At 44.1% G+C, this 21,776-nt stretch overlaps 1 protein-coding gene across 1 annotated transcript in view; it reads left to right on the top strand.

The window, feature by feature from the left end:
- Positions 1 to 21,776, top strand: part of slc15a2 (solute carrier family 15 member 2) — a 219,807-nt gene that overhangs the window by 78,147 nt on the left and 119,884 nt on the right. The window contains exons 7-9 of the mRNA XM_059966270.1: positions 12,753 to 12,843; positions 19,416 to 19,493; positions 20,814 to 20,896. Coding sequence (XP_059822253.1) covers positions 12,753 to 12,843; positions 19,416 to 19,493; positions 20,814 to 20,896 — 252 coding nt within the window. The remainder of the gene's footprint in view (positions 1 to 12,752; positions 12,844 to 19,415; positions 19,494 to 20,813; positions 20,897 to 21,776) is intronic.

Raw genomic sequence — 21,776 nt, 5'->3', positions numbered from 1 at the left:
AAGAGAACAAGGCAGATGGAGAGAGAGTGAAAATGAGAGTGGGATTGAAAATGAGTGAAAAAGGGAGAGTGAGAGAGGCAAAGAGACTGAGGCAGAATGAGAGAGAGAACAAGGCAGATGGAGAGAGAGTGAAAACAAACTAGAGATACTGAGCCAGAGAGAGAGAGCAACTGAGGGAGCGATCAAGAGAGAGAAAAAGGGAGAGAAAGAATGAGAGATGGAGAGCTAGAGTGAAAATGAGTAAGGGACAACAAGACAGGGAGAGAAACTGAGGGAGTTATAGAGAGAGTACGAGGCAGGGAGGAAGAGAGCAAGAGAATGGGGCAGAGAGAGAGTGAAGCAGAAAGAGAGAGGGGGAGGCCAAGACAGAAATGGAGAGTGAGGGAGAATAAGACAGAGGACGAGGCAGAGAGGCAGAACAAGGTGAAAGAGAGAGAATGAGGCAGTGAGAAAGAAAAACAAGGCAGAAGGGGAGAGAAATAGGCATTTAGAGAGAGGGAGTAAAATGAGGCAGAGAGATAAAAACTGAGAAGGGGAGTTAGAGAAAGTCAAAATGAGGCTTAGTACAAAGAGAAACCAAGGGAGGGAGACTGAGAGAACAAAATGGGGGAGGGAGAGAGAGAACAAGGCAGAGACAGAGTGAGAGGCAGAGAAAACAAAGGTGAGAGACAGGGACAGGGAGAATGAGCCAGTTTTACATCCTATCTCTGTCCTGCTGTAAACTCTGACAGCCCTCCACATCATCCACAATCCCTCCAACCTTTGTGTCATCAGTAAATTTACTAACCCATCTCTCTCCACTTCTTCACTCAGGTCACTTATAAAAATCACAAAGAGTAGGGGTCCAAGAACAGATCCCTGAGGCACACCACTAGTGACCAACCTCCATGCAGAATATGACCTGTCTATAACCACACTTTGCCTTCCGTGGGCAAGCCAGTTCTGGATTCACAAAGCAATTTCCCCTTGGATCCCATGCCTCCTTACTTTTCAATAAGCTCTGCATGGGGTACCTTATCAAATGCCTTGCTGAATCCATATACACTACATCTACTGCTCTACCTTCATCAATAGTCACAAACTCAAAAAAATTAAATCAGGCTCGTAAGGCACGACCTGCCTTTGACAAAGCATGCTGACTATTCCTTATCATATTATGTCTCTCCAACTGTTCATAAATCCTGCCTATCAGGATCTTCTTCATCAACCTACCAACCACTGAAGTAAGATTCACTGGTCTGTAATTTCCTGGGCTAGCTCTACTCCCTTTCTTGAATAAGGGAACAACATCCGCAATACTCCAGTCCTCCGGAACTTCTCTCGCCCCATTGATGATGCAAAGATCATCTCCAGAGGCTCAGCAATCTCCTCCCTCACCTCCCACAGTAGCCTGGGTACATCTTATCCGGTCCCAGTGACTTATCCAACTTGATGCTTTCCAAAAGCTCCAGCACATCCTCTTCCTTGATATCCACATGCTCAAGCTTTTCAGTCCACTGTAGGTCATCCCTACAATTGCCAGGATCCTTTTCTGTAGTGAATACTGAAGCAAAGTATTCAGTAAGTACCTCTGCTATCTCCTCCAGTCCCATACACTCTTTTCCACTCTCACACTTGAATGGTCCTATTCTCTGACATCTTATCCTCTTGCTCTTCACATACTTGTAGAATGCCTTGGGGTTTTCCTTAATCCTGCCTGCCAAGACTTTCTCATGGCCCCTACTCTCCTAATTTCTTTCTTAAGGTCCTTCCTGCTAGCCTTATAATCTCCTAAATCTTTATCATTACTTAGCTTTTTGAACCTTTTGTAAGCTCTGTTCTTCTTGACTAGATTTACAACAGCCATGGTTCCTGTAGAACCATAGAAACATAGAACACTACAGCACAGAAAACAGGCCATTTAGTCTGTGCCAAGACTTTATTCCACTAGTCCCATTGACCTGTACCCAGTCCAAAATCCTCCAGACCTATTCCATCCATGTATCTATCCAATTAATTTTTAAAACTTAAGAGTGAGCCCACATTTACCATGTCAGATTGCAACCCATTCCACACTCCCACCACTCTGAGTGAAAAAGCTCCCTCTAATGTTCCCTCTAAACCTTTCCCCTTTCACCCTAAAGCCATGTCCTCTTGTATTTATCTCTCCTAATCTAAGTGGAAAGAACTTACTCACATTTACTCTGACTATACCCCTCATAATTTTATAAACCTCTATCAAACTGTCAGGAACGGGGGCCAGATGGACCCAAATGCAGGACGCAGACACTGAAGTACTAAGGGAAGGACAGGATGGGGATGCCATGACATGTAAGGGTTAATGCAGGCGGGGCTGAGTCCAAGAGTTCAGACGAGGCGGGCAGGCAGGAGGATCCCAGAGTTCAGATGAGGCGGGCAGGCAGGAGGATCCCAGAGTTCAGGGCAGGCAGGCGGATTCCTCATGGCGGGCCGCAGGGATCCCAGGCAGGACGCCTCCCAGGCGGGAACACAGAAGCCTGGGCCAGTCGCAGACACCTGGGCAGGTGCGGGCACAATCCATGGGTAATGAGGGGAGGAAAGGGTAGGAGTCCCTAGGGCAGGCCACATGGATCCCAGGCAGGGCCACCTCCCAGGCAGAAAACACAGAGGCCAGGGCCAGTCACAGACTCCTGGGCAGGTGCAGGGCATAACCCTTAGGGAGCAATAGGTGGAAGGGGCAGAACCTCCACCGGGCAGCAGCAGTCCGGCCGGACCTGCCCGACAGAGGCAACGGGTAAGAAGGGGCAGAATCCACACCGGCAGCAGCAGTCCAGCCAGACCCGCCCAATGGTGGCAATGAGTAGGAGGGGGCAGAACCCCTGCCAGGCAGTGGAAGTCCGTCCAGATCCACCCAACAGAGGCAATGGGTAGGAGGGGGCAGAACCCCCACCAGGCAGCAGCAGTCCAGCCGGACCTGCTGGACGGAGGCAACGGGTAAGAAGGGGCAGAACCCACACCGGCAGCAGCAGTCCAGCTGGACCCACCCAATGGAGGCAACAAGTAGGAAGCTGGGTCCAGGGTAGGCAGCAAAAACTACAGTGATCCACCAGGTACATTGGTAAATTGGGAAAGGCAACCAACAGCATGGCAGCACAAGCAAGGAGAATAAGGCAGAACAGCAGGACCAGCACACAGGAGAGAAGCAGGGGAGAAAGACCCACCGGATAGAGCATATACAGAACAGTCCAGCAACCAGGGTAGGACAGGATACAGAACAAAACAACCACCCACCCAGTCTCCATCCCATGGCCCCTTATAAACACCTGCAGCCGAATTGGCCACAGGTGTGCCTCCTTGATCCAGACTGATCTTAACAGGCTCAAAGGGGCCGGGAGGGACAGCTGCAAGACCCGGAGTCCGGAGCACTCAGACCGGATCGAGACCCAGAATGCAGATTCTGGACCAGACCAGACCCTAACACAAATCCCCCCTCATTCTTCCACATTCCAAGGAATAAAGTCCTAACCTGTTCATTCTTTCCCTGTAACTCAACTCTTGAAGACCCAGCAACATCCTAGTAAATCTTCTCTGCACTCTTTCAATCTTACTGATATCCTTCCTATTGTTAGGTGACTAGAACTGCACACAATACTCCAAATTTGGTTTCACCAATGTCTTATACAACCTTCACCATAACATCCCAACTCCTATACTCAATACTTTGATTTATGAATGCCAGGATGCCAAAAGCCTTCTTTACAACCCTGTCTACATGCGACGCCACTTTCAGGGAATTATGTACCTGAACTCCCAGATCCCTTTGTTCCTCCGCACTCTTCAGTGCCCTACCATTTACTGTGTATGTCCTACCTTAATTTGTCCTTCCAAAATGCAATACCTCTCACTTGTCTGTATTAAATTCCATCTGCCATTTTCTGGCCCATTTTTTCAGTTGGTCCCTATCCCTCTGCAAGCTTTGAAAGCCTTCCTTGCTGACCACAATGCCTCCAGTCTTGGTGTCATCATCAAACTTGCTGATCCAATTTATCATTATCATCTAGATCATTGATATAGACAACAAACAACAATGGTCCCAGCATGGATCCCTGAGGAACACCACTAGTCACAGGCCTCCAGTCTGAGAGGCAATCATCCACTACCACTCTCTGGCTTCTCCCACACAGCCAATTTCAAATCCAGTTTACAACCTCTCCATGGATACCTAGTGTCTGAACCTTCTGAACTAACCTCCCATGTGGGACCTTGTCAAAGGCCTTACTAAAGTCCCTGTAGACAATATCCACAGCCTTTCCTTCATTTACTTTCTTGATAACCTCCTTGAAAAATTCTACAAGATTCGTTAAACACGATCTACCATGCAGAAAGCCATGCTGACTATCCTTAATCAGCCCTTGGCTGTTCAAATACTTGTATATCTGATCTCTCAGAACACCTTCAAATAATTTACCTACTACTGATGTCAGCCTCACCGGCCTATAATTACCTGGTTTACTTTTGGAGCCTTTTTTAAACAACGGAACAACATGAGCTACCCTCCAATCCTCTGGCACAGCACCTGTGGCTAAGGACATTTTAAATATTTCTGCTAAGGCCCCTTCAATTTCTACACTAGTCTCCCTCAAGATCCGAGGTAATATCATGTCAGGCCCGGGGGATTTATCTACCTTTATTCACTGTAAGGCAGCAAGCACCTCCTCCTCTTTAATCTTTATATGTTCCATGACAATACTGCTCGTTTCCCTTCCTTCCATATATGCTGGCCAGTTTCCTGAGTAAATACTGTATCAAAAAAAAACTGTTTAAGATCTCCTCCATCTCATGAGGCTCCACACATAGACGACCACTCTGATCTTCGAGAGGTCCAATTTTGTCCCTTACTATCCTTTTACTTTTAATATACTTGTAGAAACCCTTTGGGTTTACCTTCACACGTTATCTGCCAAAACAACCTCATGTCTTCTTTTCACCTTCCTAATTTCCTTCTTTAGTATTTTCTTACATTTTCTATACTCTTCAAGTACCTCATTTGTTCTTTGTTGCCTACACCTGCTATACACCTCTCTCTTTTTCTTAACCAGACCGCCAATATCCCTTGAAAACCAAGGTTCCCTATGCCTGTTAACTTTGCCTTTAATCCTGACAGGAACATGCAAATTCTGCACTCTCAAAATTTCGCCTTTGAAGGCCTTCCACTTACTGAACACATCCTTGCCAGAAAACAGTTTATCCCAATCCACTCTTCCTAGATCCTTTTTCATTTCAACAAAATTGGCCCTTCTCCAATTTAGAACCTCAACTCGCGGACCAGACCTATCCTTATCCATAATTAACTTGAAACTATTGACATTATGGTCACTGGACCCAAAATGTTGGCCTACACATACTTCTGTCACCTGACCTGTCTGGTTCCCTAATAGGAGATCAAGTATTGCATCCTCTCTTGTAGGTACCTCTATATATTGATTTAGAAAACTTTCCTGAACACATTTGACAAACTCCAAGCCATCTAGCCCTTTCATAGTGTGGGAGTCCCAGTCAATATGAGGAAAGTTAAAATCCCCTACTATTACAACTTCCTTTTTCTTACATCGGTCTGTTACCTCTCTACAGATTTGCTCCTCCAATTCTCTCTGGCAATTGGGTGGTCTATAATACAACTCTATTAGTGTGGTCACACCTTTGCCATTCCTCGGCTCCACCCATACGGCCTCTGTAGACAAGCACTCCGGCCTGTCCTGTTTAAGCACAGCTGTGATATTTCCCCCTTTCATCCCTCCCCCTCTATCACGTCTGAAACAATAGAACCCCAAAACATTAAGCTGCCAGTCCTGCCCGTCCTGCAACCAAGTACCCTACCATCCTTTCTCTGTCTCATTGGAATGTACCTATGCTGAACCCCACGCAAATATCCCCTGAACATTTGCCACGTTTCTTCAGTACGTTTCCCTGAGAAAATTTGTTTCCAATTTATGCTTCCAAGTTCCTGCCTGATAGCCTCATATTTCCCCTTACTCCAATTAAACGTTTTCCTAACTTGTCTGTTTCTATCTCTCTCCAATGCTATGGTAAAGTAGATACAATTATGATCACTATCTCCAAAATGCTCTCCCTTTGAGAGATCTGACACCTGACAGGTTCATTTCCCAATATCAGATCAAGTACAGCCTCTCCTCTTGTAGGTTATCTACATATTGTGTCAAGAAATCTTCCTGAATACACCTAATAAACTCCACCCCATCTAAACCCCTTGCTCTAGGGAGATGCCGAATGATATTTGGGAAATTAAAATCTCCCACCACTGCAACCCTGTTGTTATTACACCTTTCTGGAATCTGTCTCCCTATCTGCTCCTCAATATCCCTGTTACTATTGGGTGGTCTACAAAAAACACCCAGTGGAGTTATTGACCCCTTCCTTTTCCTAACTTCCACCCAAAAATGCGAATGAGGCTGAGGGAAAGTGAGACCAAAGCAGAGACAGAGAGAGTGAAAGAGAAGGTTGCAGAGAGAGAGAAATAAACTGAAGGGGAGAGAGAATAACCATATAACAATTACAGCACGGAAACAGGTCATCACGATATACTGCTATGTGTGGAACATCCTGCAGCAAGGAGTCCATTGTCCTTTGGAAAATGGCAGGGCTAGATGCCACTCCAAACACCAGGTGATTGTATTTGAATAATCCCTTGTGTGTATTGATTGTGACATACTCCTTTTAATCCTTGTCGAACAGCATCTGTTGGTAGGTGTGGCTCATGTCCCACTTTGTGAACAGTTTACCCCCTGACAGGGTGGCAAACAGGTCTTCCATCCATGGCAATGGGTACTCCTCCAGTTTAGAGACATGATTCACCGTAAGGTTGTAGTCCCCACGTATCCTCATCATTTTACCTTCCTTCAAAACTGGAACAATGGGAGCCACCCACCTTGAAAACTGGGCGGGCTCAATGATGCCCAGCCCCAGTAAAAGTTCCAGTTCCTCCTCGACTTTGCCTTTCATAGCATAGGGCACTGACCTGGGCTTAAAAAAAAACGTGGCCTCAGGGTCAACTTGGATTTTCACGGTCACCCCCTCCAGTGTGCCCCGCTCGTCCTTAAAAACATCACTGTACCACTGCAGAATGTCCTCCTTCATGTGTGCATACTTAATTTCATGCCAGTTGAGCTGGATTTTGCGAAGCCAATCGCAGCCCAAAAGACTGGGCCCACTGACCTTAGCTATCACCAGCCTGGCTTCTGACCCCCGGCTGAAATATTCACATATAACACCCCTAAGTGAGGTATGGGTTGCCCCATATAGGTCCCGAGTTTGAGCTTTGATGGTCTGAGGGGAGGCAGGTTGGACCCTCATGTCCTCCTGTAGGTCTCCTCACTGATGACCAATGCAGTAGCTCCTGAATCAACCTCAAACTTAATGTCCTTTCCCCTGACAGTGACTGTGGTATAAAATGGTTCAGGTGGTTCCTCATCCGTTTACACCCCAAACATGTTGTAGGCACATGCTGCCTCCTCGTCTGCTTCTTCTAGATGGTGTGTGACTGCTCGAGTCTGTTAAGCTTTCCCCTGCCCAGGCTTAACCTTACCCTTTAAGCACCTGCACTTTTTAGCTAAATGTCCCTTTTTGCTGCAAGCATGGCAGACAGTATCTTTGAATTTGCATACATTTGCATAGTACGTCCCTCCACACCGAAAACAGTCCTCCCTCCTGACTTGATGCACTGCAACAGACTGCAACCCCCCTATGTCCTCTCTGGATATTCTTAGCATTATTAGCAGCCATCTCCATGCCTTGGGCAATCTCTATGGCTTTCTTGAAAGTCAACGGTGGGGTTTCCCCCAACAAGCGATGTTGTGTGGCGTCATTATTAATGCCGCAAACTAATCTATCACGGAGCATGTAATCCAATACGGCTCCGAAATCACAATGCCCCGACAGCTGCTGAAGCTCAGCCACAAAATTAGTCACAGACAGACCTGGCTTCCTGAAATGGCTGTGAAACTTACACTGTTGGACTATCACTGAAGATTTTGGATTGTGGTGGTTCCCCACGAGCTCGGACCAGTTCATCATATGGAATTGCTCCTGGTTTCCGCGGTGTGGCTAAGTTCCTTATCAGCTTTGAAGTCTTTGCCCCACACACACTCAGGAGAATAGAGCGCTTCTTAGCCTCCTCAGTAATGCCATTAGCACAGAAAAAGTGTCCCAACCTTTCCTCATACTCCAGCCGGTCCGCTCCTCGAACTCACTGAATGTCCAGAGCATAGCTATCCAAACGCAAGGCTCCTCATCCGCTCCCAGCTCCTGTTTGAAACTGCTGGGCAAATCCACAAAACCAGTTCACCTCGTCGCCAAAAATATGTGGTAACTTTTACTTTACAAAAGATCCACTCGACAATTTTATGGCCAAAAGAACATCTTTATCAGGGACGGCAAATGATATTTACAATACAGAGGCTTCCAGGTATCTCATGCAGCATGGGTGAAGGAACTATGTACAAAGTACACCAGAAGTAAAACCCCCCCAACCCTGGATCCTGCCTCTTGCTACCACCAGCTTCCAGATTAGTATTAACTTACTTTTAATAATACTCACATTACAACAATAACAAGGTAGAGAGAGAGGGCGAGTGAGGGAAAGAGACAGAGGCAGACACAGACAGACAGAATGAGGCAGAGAGAGAGAGAGAAAGAACCTGAGGGGAAGAGAGAGAACAGAGTAGATAGTGAGAGAGAGTGAGAGAGTAGGAGGCTGAGAGAAAGAGAAACTGAGGCAGAGAGAGAGAGAGATGGAGTGGGGCAGAGAGGGAGAGAAAGAAAGACCAAGGCAGAGAGAGAGTGAACAATGTATAGAGAGGGAAATCGAGGGAGAGAGAGAGTGAAAGAAAGAGTCTGAGGCAGATAAATACAGAGAGACTGAGGCAGAGACAGACGAGAGGGAGCGAGGCAGAGAGGGAGAAAATGAGGTAGAGAGAGAGATAGAAACTGATGGAGAGATAGAGTGAGGGAATGGGGTAGAGAGAAAGAGATGCAGAGAGAGATAGTGGGGGAATGAGGCTGAGAGAGAGACCAAGGCAGAGAGAAAGAGAGGGAGCAGAGAGGGAGAGAAAGAAAAAGACAGGCAAAGAAACAGCAGAGAGAAAGAAACTGAGGAAGAGAAAGAAACAATGTAGAAAGAGAGAGAATGAGGCAGAGAGAGGGAGAGAGAAACTGACACTGAGAGTGAGAGAGAGAGTAGGAGGCTGAGAAAGGGAGAATGAAGCAGAATGAGCAAGGCAGAGAGGGAAACCGAGGGAAAGTGTGAGAAAGAGACTGAGAGAGAGAGAGAGAATGGGGCAGATGGAAAGCTAGAGTGAAAATGAGTAAGAGAGTACAAGGCAGAGAGAGAAAAACGGGGAGAGAGAGAATGAGGCAAAGAGAGAGTGAGGCAGGGAGACAGTGAGATAGACAGGGAAAAAGACTAGGCAGAGACAGAGAGAGAGAAAGAGGCAGAGAGAAATAGAACCTGAGGGAGAGAGAAAAGTATCTAGAGAGAAAAATAAAGAATAAGGCAGAGTGAGCAAGTGAGAAACTGCTGCAAAGAGAGAGAGAGGGAGAGAAAACAAGCCTGTGTGAGAGAGAGAGAGAGAGAGAGAACTGAGGCAGAGAAACAGATAGAGAGTGATTCAACCTGTCAATGTACTCCACAGTTTATCTGTAGAAGATTTTGAGTGCATTTGTTGGCATACCAAATCTTTCAAACTAATGAAGTATTGCCTCATTATAACTACATCAATATGTTGGGACCAGGTTAGATTGTCAGAGATCTTAACACCCAGGAACTTGAAGCTGCTCACTCTCTCCACTTCTGAGCCCTCTATGAAAATTGGTATGTGTTCCTTTGTCTGAAACTTCCTGAAGTCCACAATTAGCACTTCTGTCTTACTGACATTGAGTGCCAAGTCATTGATGTACCACCATTCCAATAGTTGGCATATCTCACTCCCATACACCCTCTTGTCACCACTTGAGATTCTACCAACAATAGTTGTATCATCAGCGAATTTATAGATGGTATTTGAGCTATGCCTAGCCACACAGTCATGTGTATATAGAGAGTAGAAAAGAGGGCTAAGCACACACCCCTGAGGTGCACCAGTGTTGATCGTCAGTGAGGAGGAGATGTTATCACCAATCCACACAGGCTGTGGTCTTTTGGTTAGGAAGTTGAGGATCCAATTGCAGAGGGAGGTACAGAGGCCCAGGTTCTGCAACTTCTTAATCAGGGTTGTGGGAGTGATGGTATTAAATGCTGAGCTATAGTTGATGAACAGCATTCTAACATAGGTTTCTGTATTGACCAGGTGGTCTAAAGCCGTGTGAAGAGCCATTGAGATTGCATCTGCCATTGTCCTATTGTGACGTTAGGCAAATTGCAATGGGTCCAGGTACTTGCTGAGGCAGGAGTTCAGTATAGTCATGACCAACCTCTCAAAGCTGTAGATTTGAGTGCTACTGGTGATAGTCATTAAAGCAGCTGATGTTATTCTTCTAAGGCACTGATATAATTGTTGCCTTTTTGAAGCAAGTGGGAACTTCCACCTGTAATAGTGAGAGGTTGAAAATACCCTTGAATACTCCCGTCAGTTGGTTGGCACAGGTTTTCAGAGCCTTACCAGGTGCTCCATTGGAACCTTCCGTCTTGCGAGGGTTCACTTTCTTTAAAGACAGCCTAACATGGGCCTCTGAGACAGAGATCACAGGGTCATCAGGCGGAGCAGGGATCTTCACAGCTGTAGTTATATTCTTCCTTTCAAAGTGGGCATAGAAGGCGTAGAGTTTATCTGGTAGTGAAGCATTGCTGCCATTCATACTCTTGGGTTTTACTTAGCAGGAAATAATGTCTTGCAGACTCTGTCAACGTTGCCATGCATCCGATGTTGCTTGCAACCTCATCCAAAATTGTCCCTTTTTCCTTGAAATAGCCCTCCACAAATCATACCTGGTTTTCTGGTACGGCCTGAGTCACCAGACTTGAATGCCACAGATCTAGCCTTCAGTAGACGACATACCTCCTGGTTCATCCACTGCTTTTGGTTTGGGAATGTACAGTAAGTCTTTGCAGGCACACACTCATCCACACAGGTTTTAATGAAGTCAGTAACATCTGCAGCATACTCAACCAGATCTGAAGATGAATCCTTGAATACAGTCCAGTCAGTCCACCAATTCAAAACAGTCCTGTAGGTGCTCCTGTGCTTCCCTTGTCCATACCTTCTTGGTCCTCACTGCTGGTGCTGCAGTCTTCAGACTCTGCCTATGCTCAAGGAGCAGAAGTACAGCCAGGTGATCAGACTTCCTGAAGTGAGGGCATGGAATAGCACAGTAGGCATTCTTGATGGTGGTGTAACAATGGTCCAGTGTGTGGTTTCACTGGTATTGTAAGTATCTGTTGATGGTAATTGTTCAGTGGTTTTTTTCAGACTGGCCTGGTTAAAATCTCCCAAAACGATGGTGAAGGCATTAGGGTGCATTGTTTCGTGCATGTTGATCCTATTGCTCAGATTATCTAAAACCTGATTGACATTGGCTTGAGGTGGAATGTATACTGCTACCAAAATGATCCTGGAGAACTCCCGTGGTAGGTAAAATGGACAGCACTTAACTGCTAGATATTTCAGGTCTGGTGAGCAGAATTGGGACAGCACTGATATATTTGTGCACCAAGAAGAGCTGATCATGAGGCAAACTCCTCCACCTCTGCTTTTGAGAGACTCTATAGATCTATCCTAACAGTGTACAGTAAACCCATGGATCTGAATAGTATGGAAGGGGTTGACCAGGATTCTGTGAAACAAAAGGCGCACACAGTCCTACTGTTCCTCTGATTCAGCACCCTAGTTTTGAGGTCATCAATTTTATTCACCAGAGCCTGCATGTTAGCCAGCAAGATAGTCGCAATTGGCAGTTTAAAGCCCTCGTTTCCTTAAATGCACTTGTATCCCTGACCTGCAGCTTCATTTCCTCTGTATCCAAAGTGCTGTATCTAATGTTGAGGGGGATGGCCACAGGGGTACTCTGCATTGTCTCCAAAACCCCTTTCCCCTTCCTGATGGTCACCTAGTTTCCTGTGCCTTGCACCTGGGGTGTAAATACCTCTCTATATGTCCTACCTATCACCACTTCAGTCTCCTGAATGATCTGGAGTTCTACCAGTTCCAGCTCCAACTCCTTAATGTGGGTTGTTAGAAGCTGCAGCTGTATGTACTTCTTACAGTTGTAGTCATCTGGGACACTGGCTGCCTCCCTGCCTTCCCATATCCCGCAAGAGGAGCATTCCACTATCTTGCTTGGCGTCTCTACTGTCCTAGCTGAGCAGATATAAATCAGGGAAGGACTTCCATAAACTTTCCCTTCCTGAAGTCCACAATCAATTCTTTGGTCTTACAGACCTAAAGTGATTTCAACTGTCTCACTGCTGCACACCTCCTCACCATCTGAGTTTCTACCAACAACAGATGTGCCAACAGCAAATTTATACTGTAGATGGTGTTTGAACTGTGCCTAATCACATAGTCATGGGTGTAGAGAGATTGGAGCAGTGGGCTAAGCATACATCCTTGAGATGCAGAGGTACTGATTACCAGCAGGGTAATGTTATCTCTGATCCACACTGACAGTGGTCTCCCAATGAGTAAGTCAAGGATCTATTTAGTGGATTTGGTACATCATCTTGAATACTTTAACAAAGCACTGGATCACCTTATCATTCATAACTTTTTGTTGTTACATTTCAGACCGTGGAGCGAAGAAGGTTCTTTTCCTTCTTCTATCTGTCTATTAATGCAGGAAGCTTACTGTCTACCATCATCACTCCCATACTTCGAGGTCAGTGTGGCATTATATTTCTCTATAAGAATTGCATTTGTTCATTAATACATGTTGTCTTGGTGGTTACTTGTAGGTTATTGGGCCAGGTGGTGCTTGACCTAATTCAATCCTTGTCTGAGACCTCCACAGCCTTACAGTCTTCAAGCTTCAGTTTTAGTTACAATCTCCTAATTGGAATCTGCTCAAAAGACAACACATTCCATGACCCCATCCCAACAATGTTTTTCAATCACTCACTGACATATTAAGGACTGCACAAAAGCCAAGAAAAGGGCATATAAGTTAACAAAAGTGAGTGGGAAGTTCAATGATTGGGAAGCTTCTAAAATCCAACAAAAGACAACTGAAAAAGCTATAAAGGAGAAGATGAAATATGAGGGCAGACTAGCCAATAATATAAAGCAGTATACCAAAAGTTTTTACAGTTATATGAAGAGTAAAATGGAGGTGAGAGTTGATATTGGACCATTGGAAAATGATGCTGCTGAAGTAGTAAATGGAGACAAAGGCATAGCAGATGAACTTAATGGGTACTTGGCGTCTGTCTTCATGGTGGAAGACACTTGCACTGTGCCAGAGGACTGTGAGTGGCAGGGAGCAGGAATGAGTTCCATTGATATTACTAAGGAAAAAAGTGCCAGGCAAGCTAAAAGGTCTTAAGCTGGGTAGGTCACATGGACTGGATCCTAGAGTCCTGAGAGAGGTTGCTGCAAAGATAATGGATGCATTGGTCATGATCTTTCAAGAAACACTTGATTCTGGTATGGTCTTGGAGGACTAGAAGATTGCAGATGTCACTCCATTCTTTAAGAAAGTAGGAAGGCAAAAGAAAGGAAATGATAGGCCAGTTAACCTAACCTTAGTGGTTGGGAAAGTGTTGGAGTCTATTATTAAGGATGAGGTTTCGAGGTACTTGAAGACCAATGATAAAATAACATAAAGTCAGCAAAGGGAAATCTTGCCTGACAAATCTATTAGAGTTCTTTGAGGAAGTAACAAGCAGGATGAACTAAGGAGAGGCAGTGGATGGCACTTACTTGGATTTTCAGAAGCATTTGATAAGGTGCAACACATGAGGCAGCTTAATAGGATAAAACTCTGTGGCATTACAGGAAAGATACTAGCATGGATAGAGGAATGGCTGACAGGCAGGTGGCAATGAGTGGTAATAAAAGGAGGCCTTTCTAATTAGCAGTTGTGACTCGTGATATTCCTCAGGGGTCAGTAGTGGGACCACCACTTCTCACATTGTTTGTCAACGATTTATATAATGGAATTGATGGTTTTGTGGCAAAATTTGCATATGATACAAAGGTAGGTGGAGGGACTGGTAGTGCTGAGGGAGCAATGCAATTGCAGTAGGACGAACAAATTGAAAGAATGGACAAAAAAATGTGACAGATGGAATACAGTGATGGAAAATGTATGATAATACATTTTGCTAAAAGGATTTGATATTTTGAAATATGTGGAGCATTTGGCAGCTTTGGGCCTGAACTCACTCGAATTTAGAAGAATGTGGGGCAATTTCATTGAAACCTACCAAATGTTGAAAGGACAAGATAAGACTATAAGACACAGGAGCAGAATTAGGCCATTCAACCGATCAAGTCTGCTCCACCATTCCAACAGCGCTGATACCACTCCCACTCAACCACATACACCTGCCTTCTCACCCTGCATATCTCTTTTAAACTTAACCCCCACTAACATTAAATATATATTCCTTATATAATCATATAACAATTACAGCACGGAAACGGGCCATCTCGGCCCTTTTAGTCCGTGCCGAATGCTTACTCTCACCTAGTCCCACCTACCTGCACTGAGCCCATAATCCTCCATTCCTTTACTGTCCATAAACCTATCCATTTTTTTTCCAAAATCCAAAATCTAACCGGCCTCTACCACTTCTACCAGACGCTCATTCCACACAGCTACCACTCTCTGAGTAAAGAAGTTCCCCTCCCGTGTTACCCCTAAACTTTTGCCCCTTAACTCTCAACTCATGTCCTCTTGTTTGAATCTCCCCTACTGTCAATGGAAAAAGCCTATCCATGTCAACTACCTATCCCCCTCATAATTTTAAATACCTCTATCAAGTCCCCCCTCAACCTTCTACTCTCCTAAGAATAAAGACCTAAATTGTTCAACCTTTCTCTGTAACTTAGGTGCTGTAACCCAAGTAACATTCTAGTAAATCTCCTCTGTACTGTCTCTATTTTGTTGACATCTTTCCCATAATTCGGTGACCAGAACTGTACAGAATACTCCAAATTTGGCCTCACCAGTGCCTTATACAATTTTAACATTACATCCCAACTCCTATACTCAATGCTCTGATTTATAAAGGCATGCATACCAAAAGCTTTCTTCACCACCCTATCCACATGAGTTTCCATCTTCAGGGAACTATGCACCATTATTCCTAGATCATTCTGTCCTAATGCATTTCTCGGTGCCCTACCATTTACCATGTATGTCTTATTTTGATTATTCCTACCAAAATGTAGCACCTCACACTTACTGGCACTAAACTCCATCTGCCATCTTTTAGCCCACTCTTCTAACTGGCCTAAATCTCTCTGCAAGCTTTGAAAACCTACTTTATTATCCACAACGCCACCTGTCTTAGTATCATCTGCATACTTACTAATCCAATTTACCACCCCATCATCCAGGTCATTAATGTATATGACAAACAACATTGGACCTAGTACAGATCCCTGAGGCACACCACTAGTCGCCAGCCTCCAACCTGACAAATAGTTATCCACCACTACACTCTGGAATCTCCCATCCAGCCACTGTTGAATCCATTTTACTACTTCAATATTAATACCTAATGATTGAACCTTCCTAACTAACCTTCCAAGCGGAACCTTGTCAAAGGCCTTACTGAAGTCCATATAGACAACATCCACTGCTTTACCTTGGTCAACTTTCCTAGTAACCTCTTCAAAAAATTCAAAAAGATTTGTCAAACATGACCTTCCATGCACAAATCCATGTTGACTGCTCCTAATCAGACACTATTTATCCAGATAATTATATATACCATCTCTAAGAATACTTTCCATTAATCTACCCACCACTGGACGTCAAACTTACAGGCCTATAATTACTAGGTTTACTCTTAGAACCCTTTTTAAACAATGGAACCATATGAGCAATATGCCAATCCTCTGAAACCATCCCTGTCTCTAATGACATTTGAAATAATTCTGTCAGAACCCCTGCTATTTCTACACTAACTTCCCTCAAGGTCCTAGGGAATATCCTGTCAGGATCCGGAGATTTATCCACTTTTATATTCTTTAAAAGCGCCAGTACTTCCTCTTCTTTAATCGCGCCAGTACTTCCTCTTCTTCAATCATCATAGTTTTTATAACTACCCTACTTGTTTCCCTTACCTTACACAATTCAATATCCTTCTCCTTAGTGAATACCGAAGAAAAGAAATTGTTTAAAATCCACCCCCCCATCTCTTGGCTTCGCACATAGCTGTCCACTCTGATTCTCTAAGGGACCAATTTTATCCCTCACTATCCTTTTGCTATTAATATAACTGTAGAAACCCTTTGGATTTATTTTCACCTTACTTGCCAAAGCAACCTCATATCTTCTTTTAGCTTTTCCAACTTCTTTCTTAAGATTCTTTTTACATTGTTTATATTCCTCGAGCACCTCATTTACTCCATGCTGCCTATATTTATTGTAGATCTCCCTCTTTTTCTGAACCAAGTTTCCAATATCCCTTGAAAACCATGGCTCTCTCAAACTTTTAACCTTTCCTTTCAACCTAACAGGAACATAAAGATTCTGTACCCTCAAAATTTCACCTTTAAATGACCTCCATTTCTCTATTACATCCTTCCCATAAAACAAGTTGTCCAATCCACTCCTTCTAAATCCTTTCGCATCTCCTCAAAGTTAGCCTTTCTCCAATCAAAAATCTCTACCCTGGGTCCAGTCCTATCCTTCTCCATAATTATATTGAAACTAATGGCATTGTGATCACTGGACCTGAAGTGCTCCCCAACACATACCTCCGTCACCTGACCTATCTCATTTCCTAACAGGAAATCCAACACTGCCCCTTCTCTAGTTGGTACCTCAATGTATTGCTGCAAAAAACTATCTGGCACACATTTTACAAACTCCAAACCATCCAACCCTTTTACAGAATGGGCTTCCCAGTCCATGTGTGGAAAATTAAAATCTCCCACAATCACAACCTCGTGCTTACTACAAATATCTGCTATCTCCCTACAAATTTGCTCCTCCAATTCTCGCTCCCCATTAACTCCTTAGTAGTTAACATTTCTACCATGGCTACAAGACTCTGACTATCCACATTATCTATGCTGCTCTCTACTTTATACATTTCTATCAGGTCTTCTTTCAGACTCTGACACTCCAGAGAAAACAACCCATCTTTCTCCAAGAGTTCATACCCCTAATCAGGGCAGCATCCTGGTGTAGCTGTTCTACACCATCTCTAAAGTTTCCACATCCTTTGTTTAGTTGGTGACCAGAACTACACACAATACTCCAAATGTAGTGCAACAAAAGACTTCTGCAGCTTCAATATAACTTCCTGATTCATATACTCAATTTCCCAAGTCATTTCAAGGCAAGCATGCTATACACCTTCTTTACCATCCACTCTACTTGTGTTGCTACCTACAGGGGGCTATATAGAAACATAGAAAACCTACAGCCCAATACAGGCCTTTCGGCCCACAAAGTTGTGCCGAACATGGCCCTACCTTAAATTCTACTATGCTTACCCATAGCCCTCTATTTTTCTAAGTTCCATGTACCTATTCAAAAGTCTCTTAAAAGACCCTATCGTATCTGCCTCCACCACCGTTGCCGGCAGCCCATTCCACACACTCACCACTCTCTGAGTAAAAAACTTACCCCTGACATCTCCTCTGTACCAACTCCCCAGCACCTTAAACCTGTGTCCTCTTGTGGCAACCATTTCAGCCATTGGAAAAAGCCTCTGACTATCCACACGATCAATGCCTCTCATCATCTTATACACGTCTATCAGGTCTCCTTTCATCCTTCTTTGCGCCAAGGAGAAAAGGCTGAGTTCACTCGAACCTATTCTCATAAGGCATGCTCCCCAATCCAGGCAACATCCTTGTAAATCTCCTCTGCACCCTTATCCCTCCTCTAGTGAGGTGACCAGAACTGAACACATTACTCCAAGTGGGGTCTGACGAATACACCGTATTCCTTCTTAACCACAGAGTCAACCTGCGCAGCTGCTTTGCGTGTCCTATGGACTCGGACCCCAAGATCCCTCTGATCCTCCACACTATCAAGAATCTTACCATTAACACTATATTTTGCCATCATATTTGACCTACCAAAATGCACCACTTATCTGGGTTGAACTCCATCTGCTACTTCTCAGCCCAGTTTTGAATCCTATCAATGTCCCACTGCAACCTCTGACAGCTCTCCACACTATCCACAACACCTCCAATCTTTGTGTCATCAGCAAACTTACTAACCCATCCCTCCACCTCCTCATCAAGGTCATTTATAAAAATCATGAAGAGTAAGGGCCCCAGAACAGATCCCTGAGGCACACAACTGGTGACCGACCTGCATGCAGAATATGACCCGTCTACAATCACCTATAAAAAACACCAAGTAAAGTTATTGACCTCTTCCTGTTCCTAACCTCCACCCACAGAGACTCCGTAGATAATCCCTCCATGGCATCCACCTTTTCTGCAGCCGTGACACTGTCTCTGATCAACTGTGCTATGCCCCCACCTCTTTTGTCTCCCTCCCTGTCCTTTCAGAAACATTTAAAACCCGGCACTTGAAGTAACCATTCCTGTCCCTGAGCCATTCAAGTCTCTGTAATGGCCACCACATCATATCTGCAAGTACTGATCTATGCTCTAAGCTCATCTGCTTTGTTCATAATACTCCTTGCGTTAAAATAGACACATCTCAAGCCTTTAGTCTGAGCATGTCCCTTCTCTATCACCTGCCTATCCTCCCTCTCACACTGTCTATGAGCTTTCTCTATTTGTGAGCCAACCTCCTGTTCCCCAGTCTCTTCAGTTCAGTTCCCACCTCCCAACAATTCTAGTTTAAACTCACCCCAGTAGCCTTAGCAAACCTCCCTGTCAGAATATTGGTCCCCTTGGGATTCAAGTGCGATTTGGGCCCCAAGATTCTTTCGTACATCGGTGCTGTTAAAGTTTCTGTGAAGGATGTACTCAAAAGATGTACTTGTTCTTCCAAGAATTTCCTCAAGGTCTCCCTGGAAAGGTATGTTGAAAACTTGAGTGTTGGAGATCCAAACATCCTCACCACATCCACTCTACCAAGGTCTTTCAATATTCAATAGTTTTCACTGAGAGCTCCCGCCCCACCCCCATTCTTTTAAACTCCTGAGTGCTGGCCTAGAGCCATCAAATGCTTCTCATTGTTAACTCTTTCAGTTCTGAAATAATTTTCATGAACCTCTTCTTCTGTGCTAAGAATACATATTCAGTGTTTCTGCCCTCTTTGACATTGTCTTGTCTTTTCAGCTGAAGTGACATGTTTTGGTGGTGAGTGTTACGCTCTAGCTTTTGGTGTTCCTGCTGCCCTCATGGTGATAGCATTAGGTAAGCTGAACAACAAGCTATCCTTACAAACATTCTGCCCTCATTGCTGCCAGGATGATTCACTGATCCCCATTTTTGTTGTCCACTGAGTCCCCTGGTGTTAGCTGAAACGCTGGGTACTTGAAGGTCGAAATCTTCAGCCCAACAATACATGTATGGGCGTTCTTGTTCCTACAGCTGCGTATTTTGAATTTTGGTAACATGATAACTTGGACGCATTTATTTTTATATAATTGGCTTTGTTAATAAGAGTGCCCTACCAAAAATTTGCATGCTGATATCTGTCTGTCAGCCTTTGTGGTTCTCCCACAAGACCTGTTGGATGGGATGTCCTGGGATTTTGAACCAGTGCAAATGACGTAATGGCCAATCTACCTTAACTTTATGAATGTGCATAATTTAGAGTCACAGAGAAATATAATGCAGAGGTACTTCAGCCCATTTAGTTGATGCCAAAACCATGGAAACGGCCTACTCCCACTGATCTGCAACAGGACTATAGCCGTCCAGATACCTACTATCCATGTACCTGTGCAAACTTCTCTTTGACTTTGAAATTGAGCTTGCATGCACTGCATATTCTAGCAGCTCATTCCATGCTCTCATGACCCTCTAAACAAAGAGCTTTTTCCTCATGTTCCTCTTAACTCCTAACTTTTCACCCTTAACCCATGACCTCTGGTTGTAGTCCCACCCAACTTCAGTGGAAAAAGCCTGCTTGCATTTATCCTATCTATACCCTCATAATTTTGTATACCTCTATCAAATCTTCTCTCAGTCTCCTATGTTAAGTATAGAGTCCTGAAGGCTTTCTTTTCGACCCTATCTACCTATGACCACTTTCAACAAGTTATGGATCTGTATTCCTGGATCCCTTTGTTCTTCTGCACTCCTCAGTGCCCTAGTGTTCACTATATAAGACCTACCAGGGTTGGTCCTGTCAAAGTGCAAAGCCTCTTACTTGTCTGCATTAAATTCCATCTGCTATTTTTTAGCCCACTTTTCTAGCTAATGCAGATCACTCTGCAAGCCATGATAGCCTTCCGCACTGTCCACTATGCCCCCCAATCTCAATGTCATCTGAAAATCCAATTTACTTGAAGAGCTCAATGGTGTTAAGACCCTGACCACCTCATACGTCTTGTTAGTGGTTATCATGTGTTTACAGTGGGTTTGTCACAAAGTATAACACTCTAGAGACTCCACATATCTAGGGAGGAAAGAAAGACTAATGGCTCTTTTACTACAGATGACTAAGAACAGAGCAAAACATGGTCTTGATAAAGGAAGCACTAATTTAGTTCTTTTTTTTTTGTTTAGTCATTTTCCTGTCTGGCAGTGGTATGTACAAAAAGCTTCCTCCACAGGGCAATATGTTGGTTGAAGTTTGTAAGTGTATTGGGGTAAGTATTCAGTGATCATCCTTCCTTACAGTTAAATATGATGGGACTGTAATACCATATGGTAGACCAGAAGGTCAGAAGAGCAGAATTAGACTATTCAGCCCATCAAGTCTAATCCATCTCTGCCTCAAAGACTTGGCCTCCACAGCAATCTGTGACTGCAAATTCCACAGATTCACCACCCTCTGGCTGAAAAAATTACTTAGCTCTGTTTTAAAGGGATCCCTGGATATCTTAGGAACCAGTGATCACAATATGACTGAGTTCAACTTGAAATTTCATTGGGAGAAAGTAGTCTGATGTAGCAGTATTTAAGTGGAGTAAGAGAAATTACAGTGGTATGAAAGAGGAGTTGGCTAAAGTAAATTGGAAGGAGCTGCTGGCAGGAATGTCAGTAGAGCGCAATGGTGTGCATTTTTGGGAAAAATGAGGAAGGTGCAGGACACGTGTACTCCAAAATTTAAGATATACTCAAAAGTCAAAATAGTACAACCATGGCTGACAAGGGAAGTCAAAGGCATTGTAAAATCAAAAGAAAGGGCATACAACAAAGCAAAAATTAGTGGGAAGAGAAAGGATTGGGAAGGTTTTAAAAACCGACAGAGAGCAACTAAAAAAATTATTAGAAGGGAAAAGATGAAATATGAAAGCAAACTAGCAAATAATTTCAAAGTGAATAGTATAAGTTTTTTTAAGTATGTTAAAAATAAAAGAGAAACGAGAATGCATAGAGGACTGCAAGAAAATGAGGCAGGAGAAATAATAAGGGGGAACAAGGAGATGGCTGAGGAACTATATGAGTATTTGGCATCAGTCTTCACTGTGGAAGACACTAGCAGTATGCTTGATGTTGTAGTATGTGAAGGAAGAGAAGTGGGTG

Source organism: Hypanus sabinus, chromosome 4 (genome assembly GCF_030144855.1).
Source record: "Hypanus sabinus isolate sHypSab1 chromosome 4, sHypSab1.hap1, whole genome shotgun sequence".
Taxonomy (NCBI): Eukaryota; Metazoa; Chordata; class Chondrichthyes; order Myliobatiformes; family Dasyatidae; genus Hypanus; species Hypanus sabinus.
Note: the sequence above shows the minus strand (reverse complement) of the source record. Positions and strands in the feature narration are given on the sequence as shown.